Source organism: Dermacentor silvarum, chromosome 6 (assembly GCF_013339745.2).
Source record: "Dermacentor silvarum isolate Dsil-2018 chromosome 6, BIME_Dsil_1.4, whole genome shotgun sequence".
Taxonomy (NCBI): domain Eukaryota; kingdom Metazoa; phylum Arthropoda; class Arachnida; order Ixodida; family Ixodidae; genus Dermacentor; species Dermacentor silvarum.
Genome location: NC_051159.1, coordinates 32915863 through 32939248, shown reverse-complemented (window position 1 = coordinate 32939248; position 23386 = coordinate 32915863). Strand labels below are relative to the sequence as shown.

At 48.4% G+C, this 23386-nt stretch overlaps 1 protein-coding gene and 1 non-coding gene across 2 annotated transcripts in view; both read right to left on the bottom strand.

The window, feature by feature from the left end:
• LOC119455391 (serine proteinase stubble) overlaps positions 1-19972 on the bottom strand; it is a 111260-nt gene extending 91288 nt beyond the window's left edge. Inside the window, exon 1 of the mRNA XM_049668735.1 lies at positions 19356-19972. Coding sequence (XP_049524692.1) covers positions 19356-19454 — 99 coding nt within the window. The 5' untranslated portion in view covers positions 19455-19972. The remainder of the gene's footprint in view (positions 1-19355) is intronic.
• LOC119457153 (U6atac minor spliceosomal RNA) lies at positions 10893-10989 on the bottom strand. The gene has a single exon (XR_005193169.1). It is a non-coding gene; the product is annotated as a U6atac minor spliceosomal RNA (small nuclear RNA).
• Positions 19973-23386: the final 3414 nt, after the last annotated feature.

Genomic DNA, 23386 nt, shown 5'->3' with positions numbered 1-23386 from the left:
CAGAAAGGTTTATCATGCGCAAATAAATACATGATCACCGGCAGGTGCGAGCAGCGAGGGCCTGAGCGATCGGCGGGCAGCCATTTTTTATTCCTTTCGGAACGGCGCAGTGTGTGGCTATTCAGAAAAATTTTCAGTTTTGTTCGGCATATTAATGCATTTTTTTTCGCGTACACGTCACTTTGACGTGGTGAGTTTTCGCGGTTTTGTGACGTCGCGTGACAGACAGGCGAAGTGGGCGTAGCCAGAAAAGATTGGAACAATAGCAGAGAGCTACTGGTGAAAAGACATCGAATCAGGAATGATTATTTTTCTTTTGTGCTGTTTAATCATGCATAATCAGTGTGTACACGTTATATCAGATGGGGAGCTATTGCGGTTTTCGTGACGTCGCGTGACCGACAGGCGAAGTTGGGAGCGGCCCAAAAATGTTTTGACCAATCGTGGAGGCTGATTGCAGAAATTGGAATCAAAACAGTTTGGAATCATTTTACGTTATAGCGCCCCTACTCTTTCCGCATTGAATTGAGGGATACGCCCACTATAGAAGGCGGCCATCCAATCGCAAAGCGAACTTGCGAACGGAAAGCTTTGTGAATTCGGCCTCTGATTTGTTTGACGACCGTGGCCGTAACCCTTTTTGCTCGATTATAATAAAGCGCCTCCATGCATCAACTCGAGAGGCCACTTCCTCAGCACCGAACGGGCCTGTTTCGGCGGAAGATCGCGTCATGTAGTATAGCGGCGCGCCGTCCCGTCAGCACCAGTCACAAGTCACCTGGACGAGTCGCCGCACGCGGGCACGTCCGCAGGTCGTTATTTATTTTTTTCCCCCATTTTACATGCGCGGTGCCTTTCCATGCGCGAAAGGAATGCATAATCGAATCGCATATATCGCTCCGCTCGAAAACCGGTGGGAAAGGAGTGCTCGAGCAACTGGAGCGGCTGACTGCCCCAAAGAACCTTCGAAGATGACTAACTCGCCGAAGAGGGCGAATGAGTCAGTGTCAGAAAAGCTGGGTCCGCATCCACAAAAATAAATTTTGGTATGCTTGAAATACTCCTGAGAGCTGAGGACAGCCAGTCGTGTTCCTGGATATATTACTAGCGATCGAAGGCGGCCAGTAATGACAAAGGGTACTCGCGATTGAACAGCGTTGTAAGCTCGGCCCCAGGTCTCTGACAGCAACCCCCGCTTTGCCTTTACTGGTCTTTAGACGCTTCTTTGCTCGCACTAACTGGTGCAGTCTGCTTTGGAACGTAGCCTCATAGTGTTTGATTACAAAACCGGAGTGTGGGCTTTCTTGTTATTGTCTTATGTCTATGTAGACATTAAAAAAAAAAGAAAAGATGCTGCTTTCTGTATACGACTTGACTGCTTGATTCCACGCTAGCCTCACGCAGTTTCCTCTGAATCACCTGAAGCTAGGACGCCGTCATTCACTTTATAAGCTCCTTTGCATCATCTTCATCTTTTAATTTAAGAGGTTGTAAAAGACAGCAACCCGGACATTAGCTCAAGAATACAGACAATTTAAATACTTATTGGTCTGCCATCACCTGGTGGCAGGGAAGCAAATTTCAATACAAACAACTTTATGATAATTAAAAGCCTTTCTGGCTCGCGGTAGCATTTACAAAGCCTACTCTTTCCGCTTTGGTAATGGGGGATACGCCCATGTGCGACGCTTGTGGAACTATAGAAACGGCTGAACACAACTTATGTCTCCGTCCCCAGTACGACGTCGAGCTTGAAGCTCTTCTGACAGCATTGAATCGGCTGAATTCTACACCATTTTCGGAAATGATGATCCTTGGACCATGGTCGCACGCGTCGACGGAACAGAAAGCCACGAAAGCGTTGTTGCAGTACTTGCATCCGACAGGTCTTGGCGACCGCTTGTAGCGTCGGTGTGATCCTCCAAATGTGCGCCAAACTGTGCTCTCTCTCTATCTCCTCTCTCTCTCTCTCTTCATCCCTGTACCCCGTCCGCCAGTGCAGGGCAGCAAACCGGGCTTGCGTCTGCTTAACTTCCCCTCCTTTCCTCTCTTCTATTTCTCTCATCCTTGTCTTGGGCAACACGCTGAGCAGACACATACGCGAGAGTGTATTTACAAATGTGTATTGACACACACAAAAAAAAAAACCTTGTAAATTGTTCGCAAGTGCGAATTCCAGCCAGTGCTGATACTGGACATATTATAAAAGGCGGCCATCCATTGCCCAGTAGCACTTCCAGACGAAGGGGCTTGCGAAGTTTGGCCCCTTTGGTGTCTGCTTATTGGCCCTCTGAATTCACCAATAATATATCCGACATCAAGATTGGACGGTGTCTGCGCAGAGGACGACTTTGAGGGGAAGCCACAGTTTCCCTCGATGCAATAGTGACGGGTATTGGCTTAAATGCAGTTACCCAAGGAAACCTTGAGTGAACAACCAATATTCTTTAGTTCGTACAGGTGCGTCGAGATCACGCTATACATGACACCTTTAGAAAGGCTGGAGTTTTTCTTTTTTTCTTTTTCATTCGTTGGGTCGCTCATGAAATCGAGAAAATCTGGTAGCCGCCGTGCCATACCTTCACCGGACAAACAAATCTTTCACCTTTGAAATGCTTGCAACTACTAAAATGGATGCAACTATTGTAGCCTTTGCCGCAGTGTTGTAAGATTGACCAAGCGAACCTCAAATCTATCCGTTGAATTGGGCCTCACGGCGAGCCAGATATCCCTGCACGCGATGCCACAGACTGCTGCTCCGTTCTCTGCCGATGCTCCCGAGGCGAGCCACATCTCGGCGAAGGGTGAGGCGGAAGCGGCTTCACTGGCGGCGGCTTGGCGTTGCGGTGATGACGCCCGTCTGTTACCGCGAACTTGAACGGTTCCTACGCATCCTTGACGGCAACGGTTGATGGGAACACGCGAAACATAAAGAAGGCAGTGCGCGCTTCCACGTTTCATCCCCCCCCCCCCCTCACAACTCGCGAGTCGCGATCTCACGTGTTCTCGACCAAACACCGCCGCCATGAGTGAGGCCTGCCTCAGAGACCTTGCAAACCATTTACGTGAGCAGGGCGCACAGCAGGGTCCCTAAAGTTGTTATGACCCAATCAGAAAATTTCTCAGTTGTTGCGAAGGATTGGCGAGAGTAATGACACCACATAGCTTGAATAGTGATAGATCCCATTCGACAAGCAACAATGCGAGCTATGAATGCCGCCTTCTAGGCCCATTCTGCGATATGTCATTGCACCAAGGTACAGTAGCTAAGAAGCTGCCTTAGTAACAATAAACAGTTTCAGGTTGAGTACGTGAGTAAGTGCCAAGAACATTTAGGAACAAAAAACCTTAAGAATTACGCCGCTTGGGCATACATTTCAATCAATGGCTCTTGTTCACAATTTCCAAAGTAGTTGCGCTCACTGTGTCGAAACTAGAAAGAGACAAAAATGAAGTGGTGTGAACACTTTTCTTGTTTTTCTTCTCGTTGAATTGCTACAAACGTGCCAACCTACCGACTCCGTATACATCGACAGGAAGGTCAGTGTCATCGGTATCCTATCATTAACGGTGCTGCCTGTGTGTTTTGGACCTCATAAATTGCAGCCCTCTTTAATTCTAGGGTAAGGGTCGACGTGGCCCAAACGCAGTAGTATTTTACGAACCACAAGTTACAAACAACAATGTATAAACTTTGCTGATATGCTCTCGTTTCCCCCCGTCCTTCGCAGCCCTAAAGTTCCACGCGAGTACAACGATACAACCACGTTCCTTCAAGCTATAAGCGCCACTTTGAGGCCATTCCCACTCCTCTACAGACTTGAAACCCATGTAGGTACTTGTTGCACTTGTTGGAACCAGCTTGAAAAAAAAAAAAAAAAAACATTCCGGCTACTTCAACGCCACAGCTCAAAAGTCGTTCATCGGAATGTTCCTCCAGTGGCGGGGCTTCTCAAAATTGCTGACACGGATTCGGGCAGCGAGTGCTTGCTGCCGTAAATCAGAAGGCATCGAAACGACTTCCAGAGAGCAGAACTACAATTACTGGCTTATACGGCTCGTTGCTCCCAGTCTCGCTTTTTTATTATTATATTAGTTTTTTTAATGAATGACCGTAACTCGTTCGAGAATTTTATGCGCCTCGCACCGGACACATTGTATCGTCTGCAGTGCACACACTCGCGCCGTTCTTTCTTTTTTATCATCGCCGACGACGAATCCGCGGGATTGCATCAAACAAAATACAAATCCGGGGCGTTGAAATTATGGGAGTGTCCTTTAAATGGAGGTCAATGGGTTGAGAGGACCGAAACACCGCTGCTGTTTGTGTCGCCGGCTATGGCGAGCCTCATCTAAACCCGTTCCTTTTTTCTTTCCAGTCTTTTTTGGGAGCTTGGCTGTTTGTTAGACAGGTGCCTCTTACTGTTTCTTTTAGGTTTGTTTCGTTGTCCACAGTGTCGTCGAGTAAGAGCGCGGCTCGCCGATGTTGTGCCAAAGCTGTGGCGCCACACCTTTTTTTCCAAGGCCGTTGAACCACACCAATTGGCTTCCACTATTTTCTTTTTTATGTTCTGGCTTGTGTTTACATTTTATTCCTCGCTATCCATAAACGAGCTTACGTGCGTGTGCTTATTCGCGCTTGTTTGTGTATTTCTTTTTCTTAACGCCTGTTTACAGGTTTTTGCGAGTGTAAACAGGTCAAGTCCACGAACGATCGCCTCCGGCGGAAACACTCTCCTTGGGTGGTAGAAGCCGTTACAGCGGCGGTAATGGCCCCTCTCGCGTTTGGAGTGAGCTGTTTTCGCCGTGTAGTCGGAAAACGAGTGCATCGCGGCTGGCCGCCATGAAAGTGTGCCGGTCAGCCACTGTTGATTTTTGTGCATGACGCGATACACCTGACCTCCATCGAAGGAAATATCGGTCAGCTTACTTCTTCGCTGTGGTTTTTAACGTTACGAGGTGCGCCGACACTATAATTATTTAACTACTTATATGGGCTTAGCCCTTGTGGGCGAACTCCTATAAGTCGGACGAAGCACCGTGTGTAGAAGACATCACGATAAGATCAGATAGCGTGAAATGTGTATTACCAAAACGAGGTACATGTATGCCCTGTTTGGCAGCGCCGTGCCTTCGGCATGACGCCGTTTTATTGCGCTTGTCGAGAGACGGTCTGCAGCTTTTTGTGTTGAGCCTCTACGAATGTGGCCAAGGGATTCCTCACACTGGTTAAGCGAGAAGGTGTATTTAATGTGCAGCAGGCATAATTTTAGTTTAAAAAAGTGATGATGTGTAATTTCGCGGATGGGCAGGGCTATGGAAGGAGAAATAAAGAGAGACGAGGACTTGTTGCGACAAACGGAAAGATGCAGAGTGGCAGTGAGATAGGAAGGATGTATCTGTTCCGAACGGCAGGATGTTTTCGAAAACATTCTACAAGATTATGCAGATCTAAGGCGCACCTTGGAATCTACGTGTAGCGATGCTTTCGTGAAGCGGTTAATCAAATGCTATATCAAAGTTGCTAATTTCATGCCTGCGTCTTGCATGCCTGACATCCAAGTTGATGACATCCAGTGATGACATCTCATTCATGACTGGCGCGGGCGGCCTGCGCCCTCACACACCCGTGCTACTCAATGTGACAGCGTGTCGCCGCGTGTGACACACGCGACGTTGGTACAATAGTGCGCGTGCCATTGGCGTGCGTTGGTGTTGGCACGTGTGTTGGCACAGAAAGTGCACGCACCCTTGGGGCCTAATGGCTAGACTATCGGGATGCTGTGCTGGGTAACCGAGGTTCAATCCCACCATTGGGCACGTAATTCATATTTTTTAAAAGTATATTCTATTCAGCAAGACGACAGGCAGCAGCGCCTAGCAACCAAGGTCAGGAAAGGCCCAGAAGGGTTCGCACAGAAAACGTCACTTTTCAAAGTGAAAACATCCGATTGCCTGTTCAACCTCTGCGCTACCTTGATTCAACATCCACCCTTTCCGTTGTTGATCGTATATAGGCTCTTCAGTTTCATCCGTATCTAAGTGAATGTGTCAGAAGGAACCGTTTCCACATAAACTCGTCCAGGTCAGGCAAAGCGGAACTATTCCCAAGTGTGATTACGCACCTCCTCTCAGAATTTTATTTATGTATTGGTATGCAGAAAAAATTATACGCAGAATACTTGAAGGAGCCGATTATATACCGGATGTCTCTATTTAATTTCCCAAACGACATACCCGCTTTTGTACAGGCCTGAGCGAAAAGCTTGGCGAGTGCATGAAAGTTCCAAATGAAGCTTGGTTTGTGACCGTGCATGCGAAATTGCGCGGTGACCACGAAAAAAGAAGAATGAAAAAAAAATAGAAAGAAAAGAAAAGAAAGAAGAGACGAAAGACAGGGAGTGCACTACAAGCCATGATCCAAATTGAATACCTCCACCCGAGTTAAGTTATACAAGGCTATCCACTTTAATATGGCCTCCCCCAAGTGCGTTCCTTTCTGGGTCATACCAGCAATGAACACGGTGCGTCCACGCTCCTGTCCGCCAGCCGGACACGGGTTCTTTCCACTGCGCTTCCCGCCGTCTCTAATATATTGCCCAGCGCGCAACTCGATCCTGTACTTAGGCCTCCGAAAGACTCCGCGCGCTGCTCTGCAGTTCCGTTGCTCGCACGGTGCGGCCACGGCACGGCCAACCCAACCTCTACGCTTTGCAAAGCAGCTTCTTCATTATGCGCTTATACCCTTCTTCTACATCCTTTCAAAAGGTGGCGCCGCGCAGCGGGCGAGCTTTGTAATTGCCCCGTGTGCACGCGCGAGCCGGCTATAACGCCTCGCAATCAGAGCCAGCGTTGCAACGTACGGAAGGGGTTTGGCGGATGGCCCTCCGCCCCAGCAGCTCGTGCATGCATTAGTGATTCCAACCCTCCGCGCTGTTTTGCGGAGCGTTTGTTTGCTCGGTGTTCTTTTTTTTCTTTTTTTTTACCCCTTCCAAACTCAATCTCCGTGGCCTTTCTTGGCGGTGGACTGCGCTGGTGCCCGAACGCTGCAACCGCGCGGTCGGCGGTGGATTCCGCGAAGGTTGGTTGGCTGCATGGTTGAAAGGCGCCCCGAATCACAGTGGCGTGGAAGAAAAACAACAAAAACGCTGTGGAGGCAATTACACTAAGCAACGCGCTGCTCAGGACAGCCCGCCCTTAACAACTTCATGTCGCATCTATTTTGCAACATGCGTGCATCGCGCCGCTTTCTCGCTCTTTCTGAGATGTAACGGTGCCGCGACGAGAGAAGAACGCCATCGAGATGGAAGCCCATCGGCCGCGGGGAAGAACGGAAACGACTTGCACAGTTAAACCAAGCGCTCGGTCTCTTGGATGGCCAAATCTGCCGATATCACTGTAATCACGCTAGATTAGGGCTCGCCCGCTTCGGTCGTTAGTGCGACAGCCCGGTCCTCTTGCTCCTTTCAAATAGAAACAAGGTCGGTAAATTTATCGCCTCTCAAATCTTTGCTCGGCTGGGCACTTATAAGCTGACGGGTAGTGAAAATTGAGAGAAAAACAGTGGCTGCAGCTTTATTGTTGTTGTTGCTATGCATGCCCTCGTGTTGTGCTTAAATTATCGCGTCTCCACGGACAAATGTCATCTACATAGACGCAGTATGCGCGGCTTTTTCTTTGAAACCTTTCATCCACGGCTTCGATAATCCTTGGAAGTGACTTGTCGTAATTTACAAGAGAAGTGAGTGCTGCGGGACTCTGGTATGTGCAAATCTTGGCCCGCATTCCCGAAATGGTAATTACACGAAAGCGGTTCGTAAGCGAAAGTGCTATCCAATAACGTCGTCGGACATATTAGCGCGAAAGGGGCCTCCCGATGCCAAAAAAAAATCTCTTCCGATTGAAGACCTTTGTGAATAATGCCACTGGGATTCTGACGGTGATAACTAATATGCAGATCGCTCAAGAGCACACAGGTTGCCGCGTTTGTCATTAGAAACAAGCCTGCAGGAAAATCTTGGCTCGCGAGTGGGTTTCAGCCAATGTACGGTAATTTGCGAGTAACGGTGTCTAATCATTCACGACAGTTCCTTTGAAGCTGCGGGAGGGTATAGGGGCGGGTTATGAAGCTGGACACACGTGCTGTGAGGCAATGGGGCGTGCCACTTCGCGCGTTCTTCTCGGGAGACTTCAACCTTAGAATTTCATGCATTAGACCACTATATGCAGTGCAGCGAAAAAACAGATTCAATGAGACTCACAGCTTTGCGCATACTTTGCTGAGGACTGGGGCTCGAATCACCCGAACTTTGAGCGAGAAAGTGAGAAGGCAGATTTCTTTGCGTGGGTAGCAAGATTCCTGGTGTGATGAGCAATAGTCTGATTTGTAACAATGGCCGATTGGCCAGAGGCTGTGCAGCGTCATAGCACCCTCGCGCCTCATAGCATTTTAACCAGTAGACCTAAAGTGATAAGTGTCCTCAGATTGCACACACCACCAGCTAGACCTACCGGGAAGCTAACGCTTGCCGCTGGTTTCTACCACAAGTATTGTTTTTCTTTCGTCACTTATTTTCTTTATAACGAACTCAACAAAATTTTAAAGAGTGGCACGAGGACCTCAGAGCCGCGAGTACAGCGGCCCCGAAATCGGACACCGTTTTGCCGGCAGCGCCGTGCGGCGGCCCGTGGAATCTTTCCAGCAACTCAAGCGGTAAAGCCCGGCGGGGGTCGCACGTGTATTCATTCGCCGTATCCGTGCGCAGTCGTGGGAGCCGCGCAATGCGGCAGCGGCAGACACTCCACAGACGAGGGGGTGTGGGGGTGCTCACTCTGGGCGGTCAGGGAAACCCTCTGGTCCGTTACGGAGCCCCGGGAGGGCCGTTTCCTGCATCCGACCACGGTTTCCCCATCATTTGCCTGCTGGGTCGTGACTGAGCGGCTGCGCGCGCGCTAAAGTGAACGCTGCCGGTCGGCGCGGCTGCATGTATAGCTGCTGCATGTATAGCATCGCCGTGTGTAGTGTGTGCGTGTGTGCGCGCACCCACCGCGGGCACGTATAGTTTCACGATTCGGTGATTCCCCGAGAAAGCGTCGCGATTCTCACCTTTGTGGCACAGGGTTGGACTTTGCTGTTGAGGTGTAACACTATAGAACAGGAATACTTCCGCCGCCTTATATCTGAAGCGTGAGATGAGTTAGTTGTTGGCGTTCAATATTTTGAATGCCAAACCCTTGAACAGCCAAGAGAAGAAGAATATAGTGCGCGGAATTTTATTTAAAATATATATATTTAAGTTTGGTTTCCATTTTCAAAGAGAACCTGACGAAGCTTCAAAATATTTGGAGGCAAAATGAGCAAAAAACGTAACATCAAATTCAGAGCCTAATGAAGAGAAAATAGCAAAATGCGTGTTTTCTTGCGGTTGGTAAAGTAGAAAGATGTACCGAAGTGGAAGTTCAATGGTAAGCACTAGACCTCGACAAAAAGGGTGCCGGGAAAGGAAATTCGCACAAATATTTTATTTATTATTTTATCTCCACAATGATGATGATCATCATAGGGGTATGACAGATAACTACTAGGGAGCATTTACTATGATTCAGGCGGCGCAGGCAAAATTCATCATTACTTTTGAACTTTATTAGGGAAAACCAGACAGGCATTATTACAATATAAAAATGTGGTTTAGCCGTCAGGCGTAAAGTTCAAATGCTGCGATCTCCAATGAAAACAGAAGGCCTGCCATTTTAGTGCACCAAAGTTATTCTGCGCCCCCTGTAGAAAGTTCCAAGCACTTTGATGTAAACACTGTGTCTCAACGTGATGGACATGTATATACGCACCTCCTAATCTTATCATCATCATTCATCGCTCTTTTTATCCCCCCCCCCCCCCCTTCCCCAGTGTTGAGTAGCAGGCCAGAGCAAACTAACGCTGAAGCCGACCTCTCGACTAAGTGGTTCTCTCTCTCTGTGCCCGAAATATATTTATTGTAGAGGCAGATTGTATAACGTTTAGCGATTCGAATGTCGTGGGCATAATTACGGGGTCTACGTTATTCACGATATATTCCAGTTCTCTGATCGGACTGTCGTCCGACTCCAGCCGGCCCGGCCTTGCTATCCTGGAAGCTGCTCTAACTCTCCATGCTGTCTAATTCGCCATCTTCTCACACCTCATTGGCTCAAAGGCCGGCTGCTCCCTCTCCGATTGGCCCGAAACACCGACATGGCGGAATATGACACTGTTCAGAACAGCGACCCCGGAAAGGTGTCAAACTATTAGCGTTCCGGCTGCGTCTTCGCCGCCAGCAATTACTTTGTATCGCAAGCGTTGGCTCATTATAGGCTGTATGGTAAGCGGAGCGCCGGACTTCCCAGAAGTGTCAATGCGTGTGTACGATAAGCGCCGTTAAACAATGCCACCATTGTTGAGCCCTGCACGACACTGTGGCCTATACTCTCAGGTTACATGCATGACGGGATGCCTGTCACGTGCAAGAATCTGACTTTGTTAGCAGCTTTCTTCGATCGACCATGATGACCACCTACGGTGAAGCGGGCGAGGTTAACACGCACTGACGCTTTCGATGCACAGGGTACGCGAATTCGTCGCTTTCCTGATTCTGGCGGCAGGGTGACGCATTCCTACGCACGCAGAAAACCTAGACTAGAAGGTAGATGTAAATGTGCGTTAATTGTGTGCATTTTTTACGATGACACTGTGAATAGATAAATACTGTTCTTATGTGCTCACAGCATTATTCAGTTAGGTTCATGTGTTCTCTTTGCTCTTGGGCTTTTCATTCCGGTTGTTTCTTGGTTTGATGTATGATTAGGGTTCTTCGTTTTGGGGTAAAATTCACTATTTCCCTATTTTTACACCCCGAACAAAACATAGAAAAATTGTGTTAAACACGATTTCTCCCTCAAGTTTATCATTTCGTATTAAGGGGAGTGCTAACCATCTCTGCTTTTATACAACACTTATTCTTTCGTGAAGAGTAATAATAGACGCAGGGGTTACAAAACTAATAAACGCTGCCCACCTTTGCGAGAAAGTGGTCATGAATATATCGTATTTTGGATATCATTATTATGTGAACATGGTATATGCCTTGTTTTTACCTAACAAGCGAAAACTTGCTTATTTGACAAATATATATTCAGCGCCTGCCAGCCCAAAGTGAACAAAAGCTTGTTGCTCTTTTCAGTAGGTACGTTTAGAAGAATACGACAATGTCGCATTGCATCACATTTCCCGCCCGTCGCATACGTGTAAACGGCAGTAATGCACTGAGGAGCCAATTAACGTAGCGATGACTGTCCTCTCCATGGTAGCTTTGACACCAAAATGATGCTTACACAATTACGCGCCTGATACGCTGCTCTTATCGCTGTTCTTATGACTATTTTTATCGGTGTTATTTGTTTGTAAAGGTTTCTAACATCTGTTTAACTTCCCTACCTTTCTCACCACCTCCTTCTCTTCCTTTGTTAAGGTTACGAGAAAAATCACTAACTTTGGACTGCTAAACAACAAATCCACCAATTTCTCCCCGGTTTTCCTGCTATAAAAGAAAGAAACCTGATTTACCCCTGCTTTTATTCTTTAAAAATACCACCCGATTTTCACCCTCCGAATTCCAGAAAATACAAAACCCGATTACGAAGGGCCCTATATATGATCCCTATTCCTGAAACTCTATATGTAATAATACAGAGGCAGTTTTAAACGTCTCTCCTGAGCGATTGTTTGACCTTGCGATGTGCATAGCTGCGGACCTTTTATCTCCATCAACGCGTTTGCCCTCGTTTTCAAAACGACGTCTGCTTTGCGGTGTTCTCTTTCGTTTGTCTTTGTTTACTCACATGTGTGTTCAATTTTACATATTTAGGCACGTGCTTGTTCTGCTTTACATGCATACATTATATGACATGGGCATCAAAGAAGCACCAGCGAACAGAGGTATGCAGGAAGGATGGAACAATGAGATAATTTTTTAAGTTCTCTGCGACAGAAGTTCTCTGCGACACTGTGGATGCATCGCATCCACCCGACACTACACACCTACAACTGCCCGATCTGCGCCGTGCCAGACACTCTGGCTCATTTACTACTCGAGTGCCCGTGGCGCCCCGAAGATGCCGTTACCAAACATACAACGTCCGAAGACGTGAATCTCCTCGCCGAGACGTGGGAGGCCAAGATCTCCACCCTGGCCCTGGACGAACAACGACGTCTTGTCGCCAGAGCCCGGGATGCTATCGCGGCCAGAGGATTCCTGGAATGAGGGACTCTCCCACCTAGAGTGATCCACAGCTCAAACGCTCGGGAACACCGTCTCGAAAATTAAAGTTTATTTCATCATCATCATCTCTGCGACAGCGAGAAGATGCCAGTCGTGCTAGAAAGGCTGAGAATTATGAGACTGTATTTTTACCGACAAGTCTTCGTGAAACCGAAGCGTTACCAAATAACATGGTTAGCATTCACATTATACAGACTGTCACCGACATGAGGATGTTGATATGAATGCGCCGAGTAAGAAGGAAGCCAGATAATGGAAAGGCTACATGGCGAAATGGTCGAAATCACCGGCGTTGCAACAAATATTAAGGAACGAGAAAAAAAATCTAGTAAGGGGCGAAGGGTATGCCGGTAAGAAGTAAACGACGATTGATTGTGATGACGAGAGAAAATGAGATAAGAGTGAGCAGAGATCACACGACAATATTGGATGAAGACCTCTGCAAGCGAAAGCTGAGAAAAAAGAGGGTTAATGGTTGTGAAACAGTGGAATAAACTGATGGATAATTACAATTGCAAAGGCGAACTGGCCATAAGTGCCAGAAAAAAAATATCGCCGAACAGAGGCTTTCGTACGCCTGCGTGCGTTTTTGTTCCGGAAAACGATAAATACTACAACACATCTAGGATATTATGTTCGCCCTCTAGCAGTATCGTGTTAAGGAGAACCTACCTTATTCAGTATTTGAGATGATGCCGCAGCTTATGATAGCCTTGCTAGATTAACTTCAGATAATGCCTTTGATAAGCGTTAATTTTTCACACGACGCGTCTTTTTCAAAAGTATGCATTCGTACAATTGCATACCAATGCATTTACACTGAGCCAATGCCACCAATGAGCGGAGCATTAAATGCGAAAAGAGTACGGCCGTTCCGTTTCGTAATGAAAGTAGGGGAGCGCTGAGGCTACGTTCATATAGTGAGTGTTTACGGAAGCAGGTCGTGAGTATTTGGGGTGCACCACACATGTATCAAGAAAAAGCAGCATGGTAGTTGAAATCCGCGTAAGCCATTATTTAGGTCGCCTTCTATATACTTACAGAAATGTGTCCAACTTGACCTATAACCAGACGCCTCCATGTCGAGAAGACCAGAAATAACGAAAAGAAACAAAAGAGGGGACCGCGAAGGCAGTTACAAGAGGCGCTAACAATGGGGGGAGGGAGATGAATGAAGTGAAAGTCGTGAAGGTTAACCTGATGTGACTACCGGGTTTGCTACTACCCTACCCTTAGTGAGGGAGAAATGGGAGGGTGAGAGAACAAAGAAAACACCGAGAGGACAACACCTATACAAGGCGCGCACAACGAAGGTGCTAAATTAAAAGCACGTTGAAGAATCTCGCTTAACTGCACCACGGTGACGGCGAAGATGATACGTGATTGGAGAAACAGCCTTTTTCCGATACGCTTCCTTTCGATCTGGCACTCTGATTCATTGCGTAACATCAATTTTCGTCCGTGCTATGATATGAAGTCGATAGGAAGCAGGAATAAATGCTTCCGAGCTGAAACATGCCGCGCGAAACCAAACGTGGTGTTCGAACGCTTTAGGGCGTTAAGCCAAATAAACAACTCTCAAAACTGAAATGAATACACACTCCATACGTGTGCTGTAACAGTAGTAAGTATAACAGTGCCTGCTAAAAAGTAAAGAGACAAGACGCGCACCATTTAGTTTTACGCGGTTAGAAGCGTTAGTTCTAATGTCCATTAATCTTCATGAAACATGTATCGCTTCATGACAGATATCATACGGGGCATATATAGTGGCTCCGAGCTTGCTTATGATTTATCTGGTAGTCACAAAGCGAAAGTTAGAAAGAAAATGTCGTTCGTTGTGAGGCGCTCTCACCACTTCGTCGAACGTTGTGTAAATGGTGTTAACGACTATTGTTACAGAGCGCTTGGGCAGAACCGTGCGCGCAAGCGCAAGGGAGACACGTAGTGCAAGTCCGGCCGCTTACATCTGGACGCCGACTCGTCAGCCCGTCGCTCCTCCTGACACCAATGAACAGGATGGCGCTACATCCCTTCTGGTTACTTTCGTGACATTATTACCGAGCAGGGAAAAGGCGACTGTTTAAAAGAACTTCTTGCTGGGCGAGTTGGTGCATAGCTGGATCGGGAAGCGTTGCGCATTGACCCAGACAAACACAGGAAAAAAAGAGACCTAAACGGATAGAGCGCAAACTATCAACTGGCTTTATTTGTGTAGAAGCTGCAATATATAGGCAGCTTTAACACGTGCCACAAAAAGGAAGGGAGGAAATGGGGGGAGGGGGGTTTGCAAATCAAGCCCACATCAAATCAACAGAAGCTGCGCAGAAAATTATTTTCCGCGTGATACAAGGTAACCGAAGTGTCACTTACGCAAGCATCGCCTTTTTTCTTGATATAGAAAGCTTCTAAAAGCTCACGGGCTGTTTTGTCATTACTCCTGCTTAAAATCTTAATGCTATAAAACATAGGCTCACATCGTTTGCATGCAATGCAATGAGCGGGAAAGTGCGCTCCTTCTCTTTTTCGAATTGACAGACGACTCTCTACGGTCCATCATCCAGCGCTTGGAATCTGGCCACGCCGACCGTTGTCAGTAAGTTTGTGCTCCATGACGACATTCTTTATCGACGCAACTTGCCCCCTGAGGGACCGCATTTACTGTTAGTCGTCCCTCGTCACCTTCGATCTGCTGTTCTTGCCGAGCTTCATGGTGCACCCACTGCTGGACACTATATGGCCCCTCTTGCACACCGAGTGCAACGTCGCTCCTTCTGGCCAGGCCTGTACTGCTCTGTGTGACGTTACGTTGAGGCTTGTGACATCTGCCAGCAGCGAAGGGGACCATGTGCGCTACGTGCTGGCCACCTACAGAGCCTTTATTCCGTGTCATCGTGGACTTTCTTGGTCCCTTCCCCACATCTACAAAAGGGAACAAGAGAAAAGCCGTTGCGACGGACTATGCGACGTGCTATGCACGTGTCCTGCCCACCAGCTGCGCTGCAGATATAGCTGACTTTGTATTTCAGGATGTGACTCTCCACCACGGCAGCTGCTGACACATCGTGGTCCCTACTTCATGTCGCAAGTTGTCGAAGAGCTACTTTTTTCCTGCTCCACCGAAACACAAACTCATAGCAACCCATCACCCACAAGCTAACGGGCTGACTGAACGACTGAATCGCACTCTTACAGAGCTAGATGTTGTCATTATACGTTTCCCCAGGCCATCGCGACTGGGACAGCACTTTGCCCTACGTGACATTTGCGTACAATTCTTCGCGTCATGATACCACCGGTTTTTTCCTTCTTCTAGATATTGTTTGGTCGCCATCCCTCTCTGCCTTTTGACACACAAATACCTCGGGTGTCGCAAAACACGACGGAGTACGCCCATGACGCCGTTGTTCGGACTCGTACGGCTCGCCAGATCGCCTATGATCAACTACAGCGTCTCAGGCGTCACAAAAGAATCACTACGACAGTCGTCATTGGAACCTTCAGTTCTCACCAGGAGCTTTCGTTCTTGTGTGGTCTCCGAGTCACTACGTCGGCCTGTCGGAAAAACTGCTGTCACCTTAAATCGGGTCCTACCAGGTCTTCTGACAATTCAGCGACGTAAATTACCAAATCGCTCGTGTTATAGTTATTCCATCCTCATCACGCTTACCAGCTGACGTCGTTGATGTGTCTCGTTTAAAACTGCACTGTGCAGCTAGTTCGCTAATCATTGTAACAAGCACCGGGAAGGCGCTCTAGTCCCCGGGCGTTTTGGTTCTGAGCATTGGGACAGTACCATGCACGCAAGAGAGAGACGAAGCAAAAGTGGCAAGACTGCCTACTACAGCTGTGACCTGCGCATCCACCCCCAACCTTCTCATGTATATAGTTGTAGATACGCTTGTGCCTTATGCTTTCTCCTCGTAACTATATAATATGGGAGTTTACCTGTCACATATAGATTTCTCGGCTTTCCCGTCCTAGACGATGGCACCTACTATATTCAGGGCTAATAGCGACATGAAATCTTGACCTGCGCCACCATCTTCAAAAGTAATGACAACAAAAGGCTTGATGGCCTTAAAGAACTTATTCCAATAACCTTGCCCGTGTGGCAGTGTATGAGAGCTCGTTTTGGAACCAAGAGAACCGGGGTTCAAATTTAAGCCTATTGAGAAATGAGAATGTTCTTCAAAATTTTTCATAAGCTACTGCGAACTGAAAACCGAGCTTAAAGAGTTAATTTGTTTCCCGCATGTAGTAAAACATCGCAATAAGCTCATTGCTATCAATATCATCCGGTTACAAAGTCTCTGAAATCCGATACACGCTTCGCTAACGACAGGTTCAGCATGCTCGTGTAGCTAGTCTTCCGGTTTCAACGTTTCATTTCTGAAGACGTGCTAAAAACGCATCAGTGGTTTTTAGTGTACGCTGCCTGTTACATCTTAGCACAAACGTAACGCTTCATCCACTTACTTGAAGTAACATACCACTGGATGCTCCATGGCCAAACACTCGTTAAGTTCGGGCCGTAGATAGAGTGTTGCTCCCTATACGCGGACAGCATGTTCAGAAACGTCGCTTTATCAGTTTTGCGCAGCCATAACATTCAATTCCTGAGGTCACGTGTAAAGCGTATGAGAATGGACCTGCTGTATATATGCAGCCTGTCATTAGTTTGCGCCCACCACACCTAACCCCACCCTTTCAGTTTACGTGGCGGTCACACACTAACTGCTTGGTCCCTTGCCAAAGAGACGCTGGGTTGTGGGCGTAGAAGTTGTCATTCAGCCAACAAAGAGCTCGCTCATTGTCCCCTTCACGCCCTCCTTCTGTGCGTTTCTTCCTTCACTTTACAGCCGAGTTTGGTTACACTCTAACCGAAGCCCACGCGAGCACCGATCAACGCGAGGCGGGGACGGCCAAGCGGTGGCCGCGCAGCGGGACCTGTCATTAGAGAGAGCCCGAGCGAGCGAGAGGGCAGCCGTAGCCGACACGCCGTCTACGACGAAGTGGGGGCCACGGACGTGTCACCCGCCAGCCAGAGAAGCCCGCGGGCGGCGGCGACGACGCTGCTCGCAGGAAGAAGAAGAAGCCACCAAGTCTCGGGTGAAGCGCGCCCGAACGCCGCCGCAGGGCGTTTCCGCAGGTCGTGTGCGTGCGACCCTTCGCGGTGTCGCGTCACACACGCCTCGGGCGAGAAGGGCTTGCGGGCGAGAACGCAAATGAATCCGGCGTCGTCGTTCTTCCGGACCGAGGGGACCACTTCTCGCGCGCGCTCACCTTGTCGTTTCTTCTTCCCTGGTCGTCCTCTCCTCCTCCTCCGTGTTTCCACTGGTTTCGGGCCCCGCGCGATGCGCGGACGGCGTCGGTCGGTGGACTGCTTATTTGTTTTGCCGCGCTTCATCGCCACTTGACAGCAAGGCACACCTCATTGCTGTTTCTGTTCTTCTTTTTTCTTCTTCGCAGGAGCGATTCTCACGTGCCGTCACTGAGGTCGTTCCTACTGTTCGACGCGCGCTGTTCGGCCTTTCAAATACGCGGGCCGGAAAAAAAGAAAGTAGCGTGCCGCGGACGCATTACCTGGTGGAACGTTTCAGCCCTTTTTGAACAAACTCAACTTTCGGAATTTCGTGGGTTGCGCGCTTTATATATTTCAGTCGGTAACGTGAGAGAACAGAAAGAAGAATGGCGTCAATAATCGCGCGGGCAAAGCAAGTTTACAATCCCCACGCATTAAGCATGTGTCACTGGCACGAGAGGCTAACTACTACTACTGCTACTACTATACTGCTACGGTTAGAAGGTAACTTGGACGGGGTGAAATATTATTATTGGATGACGGTGGACACCTGAGGCGTTCTAATCCAGCCACGTATACAAGATCATCCGCGCCTTTAAGTAAGCGTTGGCAGCAGATAACATTTGTATTTATGAGTGATAGATATCACATGAACTACTGAGTCAGTTGACGACAGTATCATAAAGCCTTGATCATCGAGCCCTAATACAATGCTATTTCTGATTAACTAATACGGCGCTGGTGATGACACGTATTACTGCAGGAAAGGGAGAGGGCCTTACCGTACCTCCTTGCACGTGATCTCATGTTACTATAAGTACCTTTATTTGCTAAACTTTTTATGTCTATTTCTCCGTAAAATGGAAAGTAAGTGGCATTGGAGAGACAGCTGTGATCAAACGATATAATCTTCCGCGGCTGTGCATTCCTTGCGCCACCGTATGTTCAGTATCAAGAGTTGCAAAATCTTTATTAGCCTCTTCTGATTAAATAAGTCTTTATTTAGTATTGGTCGAAATATCCGGAATGTAAACATGGTGCTCTGATGGCGAGCTCTCACTGTCTTAGCTAACTAGCTGATTGCCACAAATTAGGAAGTTTCAGAATAATGTTTCCAACGTGAATACAACTGAGTGTGAAAAGCAGCGCTCAATAAGAGAGCTCGAAAGAGGACTCTAATCTCAAGTTATAGTTTCGGTCATTATTGAAGGCAAATTATACCTACTGTACTCGCTAATAAAGCACAAACATGACAAGAAAGGGGCATTCTGACATGCACGCAAAAGCGCCTCTTCATGCTTGCAAATATTTCGCTGCTTTATTCTTATTGTATCGACAGTGAACTGTCGAACCTGACGGCACGATGTCATCTTTCACTGGCGCAAACTGTTCCATACAAATTGACCATTGCAACAAATATACGCTTGTTAAAGAAGGGCTGACACAGTCTGCCGGCAGCAAAACAAAAATCAGTTCACGTAAAGTTGTGAAGCTTAGGCGCACTTTCTCAGCTCATACCCTTTGACTCTAATAAAATTGACGAACTTTTGTAAAAAAAAAGAGGCAAATATCATTCACCGGCACACAAAAGTCTAAACAGAGTCACGAACTTCTTTAGCGCTCTTTCCAAGCATATAATTGGGCTGCGAATCAAATCTACAGACGGTGATTCCGCATTTTGCTGGAATGCCTACATCGTCCTCCCCAAGTTAGTCCCTGTATCGCAACTCACTCACCTTGGGTTTCCTGGCCGTCGGTCGACGCGGGGGCTCGTATCCACTGCGCTCGGGGCCCGGGCTCGTAGCATCGCGGCAGCGCTGTCCTTCAGGCGTCATCTGACGATCGGCGACCGCGTCGTCGTCGTGACAATCCAAATAACCGGCGCTGGCGCGCACACACACGCCCGGTGAGCGCGCGGACGCACCGAAAAAGAAAAAAAAAAACAGGAAAACGAGGACCCTCGACGAATTCAGACGACGGCAACGGTGACAACCACGAACTGCGGCACTTCGTGTCTGCAGGTCAGGTCGCGCGATGCCGGCCGCAGTTGCATCGCAAGAGGTTTCTCGGGGAAGATCGGGAGCTCGGGATGGCTTTGAACTGGATGGGAAGACTAGCGACACAGACGCTGTCCACACTTGGTCGGTCGGTCCCCTGTTATATGTTAGCACAGGACGAAACCGAAAGTGAGTCTACCCCGTAAGTGGCCGACGGGTCGCGCGTGTTACGACCGGCGTAGACACCGGAGCGCGCGCGCAAACACACACAGACACACCGTGCTGGCCGAAAGATCGTCTCAGTGCGTGCGTGGGTCCCGTTACGAGACTACTACGACCGCCGGCACGGCACGGCACAGCGCCAGAGGTGTGCGGCGAGCATTTTGACTCTGTCGAGATGCGGCCGGCTCGGTGAGTTCTCCGGGAGATCCTCTCCTCACCTGCCTCCTCTCTCCTCTCAGTCTCTCTCCCGTGGGTCTTTATTATATATGCGTTATTTTTTTTTTCGTGCTTCGTTCGCCGGTCCGTCGCGCCTCTCTTGGCCTCTCCACTCTTTCCATTCCCTCGCCCCCCCCCCCCCCCCGCCCCTCTCTACGTGTTGTGGACTGCTGCTTTGGCCACATTGAAAAAAACAACCACACGCGCGCGCGCTCACGGGCACTGCTGTTGCGGCTGCGAGGAGAAACAGAGCCAACAAGCTCGTGAACAACGCAGTGAATACTATCATCCCGAAGCCGGGGAGACCCGTTCTCTCTCTGCAGCAGCAACCGCCTCCCGCACTGGTGCTTCACTGCGAAGTCGTCGCCGCTGTCTCTTCTTCGACACCGCGCCTGCAGCTTCTCGGCAATGCCAACTATTTCGTTCTTTCGTCTTCGTCCTTTTCGACGCTTTTTTTTTTTTAATGCGAACTGACGCGCGTGTTCACCGCTCACCATTGCTCTGTGTATTTGTTGCCATTCTCTCTTTCTTTCCCACTACCCCCTCACTCCTCAACTCCGTCGGGCTTTCGTCGGATACGTGCGCATTCCTGCTCGGCTGTCAGCGGCAACGCCACGGGGACTCACTCACCGGCAAATTGCACGTGCTCTTCGCATGCGGATGCGAGAGAGCGTCGGGGGTGTTTCGCTACGCCGTACTTGGCGCCTCGCGAATGACATCCCCCCCCCCCCCCCCTCAGATGGCCTCCCCTCTCCTTCCCCTCCCCCCTTCCCTGCATCGCGTTAATGTTCTCTCCTTTTGTGTATGCTGCCTGTGCAGTCATTTATTTGCTATTGAGTATTCGCTTGGTCTCTGTCCTCTTGCTTTTTGGAGTATATCTGCAAAGAGCCTGGTTGGATTGATGGACCCTCGCGCCAGGAAGGCGTCATTTCATCTTGCAGAATGCTTCGCAATCTGCATTGTTTTTGCTCTTTTTCAATTCCTCTTGATGACAACAGGCTTGCGCGCACACCTACTGGTCCATTCCCGAGAAATTAAGGCCGTTTGAGGAATGTCACAGCACGACTATGGCATGGGTTATACCATAGACAATTGAAGCGTGAACACGTTAGGGCTAACTATAGAACTCATTCTGTTGTTTCCGTGTTCTGATTTCGGCTTGCGCTCCTAGTTTTAGGCCTGCACTACCATGCTTGTCAACGACAAAAGTATCTGTTCGAGGTCGGGCTCTCGAATTATTACTTGCGAAATGTGTTCTACTTTGTAATTTAATGTTCGCGTTTCATTTGTCCACTACAAGCCGCAGCTCATGGTAACTGAATTATTTGACAACATCTTTTCGCGCTTGCTCAAACTTTGATATCGCAGTGTACATCGCGACTACTAAAGGTGTTCCATTTGAGAGAAGCACAAAATATAATATATTCGACGGATGTACAACAGAACCAAGGCGATTTTATACGGAGTCAATGCCGAGCAATTATCCGATCGATGACCTGCTATTTCAGAAGCCTTCTGTAGCATTACATATCCAAGTATTCTTCCTTCCAACGGCTTCGTATCGGAGCGTTCGGCAAAAGTTAACACCAACAGAATGAAGACACATTTCTATCAAGGTGACACGGACATCACTCGTCGTAACCTCAAAGTGTTTGCATCACTCGTTCCGCAGGCGCCACGGCTGTGAGGTGGCCAATTGAATTGGGCACGTGACCAAACCATTAACTTGTCCACCCTACGTAATAGGCCCAGTTCCTCTTTCCCGTCGGCCAAGTTGAAGGCTCAGGCAGGAAATACGATTCTGACTACGGCGTTGACCCTGTGCCATCCAGCTTAGAAAAACGACCGCTATTGGACTCGTCGCATACCGCGCCTATACCATCACCTCCCCGGCGAAGGAAGCTGTTTTTCGCGTGATGCGGCGTTCAAGTTATTCTTAGGCCTTGTTTCTTTCCTAGCCCGAGTAATGAAGACGAATCAGAGGGGATACAGTGGGAAATAAACGGCTGTTCGCGTGACATACTATGACGAATGCAATCCGGCCGGGCCATCCGTCATCGCAGAAAGGCTTCTTCTGCTCCTTCCGAGCAATTTAGCCTAGGGCCCGGGAACGGCTGATTAGATGCGGCAGTGGCCCATGTGCCCGTCCGACCATCATCATCTTGGGAAATCAAACGCGTCTCTCTGTCAATGTCTGGGGGCGTACCGCGCTGATTGATAACCCCGCGTCGCCGAGACTGCGTGTGCCTGTCCGGCACGTGGCGAAAAGAACACCTCAGCGCGCCTTTTGCGGGTCATAAAGGGAGAACTGGGTCAAAGTGTCTGTCGGCGGGGACGACGCGAATAGAAGAAACCAGGCTCCCCCTTCACGTTCTTTCTTTTTTTTTTTCTTATTGCCCCTTCATTTTCTTTTGCTTGCTTTTGTGTTTGCAGGACAGCAGTGCCTGTAACTGTGTGTCCCGGCCCCGCCACCCGAAGCGGCACAGTCGGGGAAGCAAGAACGTTTCTGGAGTGCATACTGGTAGCGAGTCAATGTGGTGCAGTGTCGCACGATATGCGTAGTATGTAATACACGAATGGGCCGGCTTTCTAACCGAGCTCTCCTCTTTTTTCTCTGATTTTTCTTTTTTTCTTCCCGTCCGGCCTCTTCACTGACATGGAGAAGGAAACCGTTGGCCTCGATTCCTGTTTTATACTGATGACTGCGTGTTCCTGTCGTTACTATTTCTGTTTCTTTTTTTTTTTTTTTGCTCCTTATGAGTTATACTGCCTGACATGAGTTTTCTCTGGGAAGCTTGCTGAAAGCCTTGCCTTGCTGCCTGTTAAGCCTGAGATGAAGCAAGCAAGGTTGATAATTTATATTCAGGGTAAAAAAAAAATCGCGTCGTTTTTCTATAAATACGCAGGCGCAAATGCAACATACACTGGTCCCCCGAGCATACTTGAAATGTAAATATGTTCCTACAAGAAAACATTTTCTAGCCCTCCCCCTCCCCCAGTATGTTGTGTATATTTTTTGCGTTTTGTTAACGAAAAAACATGCTTCCTTTTGCAGGTCGGGCCGACTCAATTCTTGTGTAGAGGCAATTGCTACGTAGATCTATATCTTTTTATTACCCGCAGCTTTGTTCCCATGGAAATAAACCTGGCTGGTCACACAGGAAAAAAAACAAAAAAAAACAAGTGGCATGGCGCACTCTTGAGAACTCAATATTTGAGCACCGTGTTTCGGAGTGGAAATCTTGTAGAGCTCTATGAAAAAATACAGCAAAGCAAGTACTTGCAGCAAGCCGCTCAAAGCGTAGGTTTAGGTCGCAACAAAAAAGCAACAG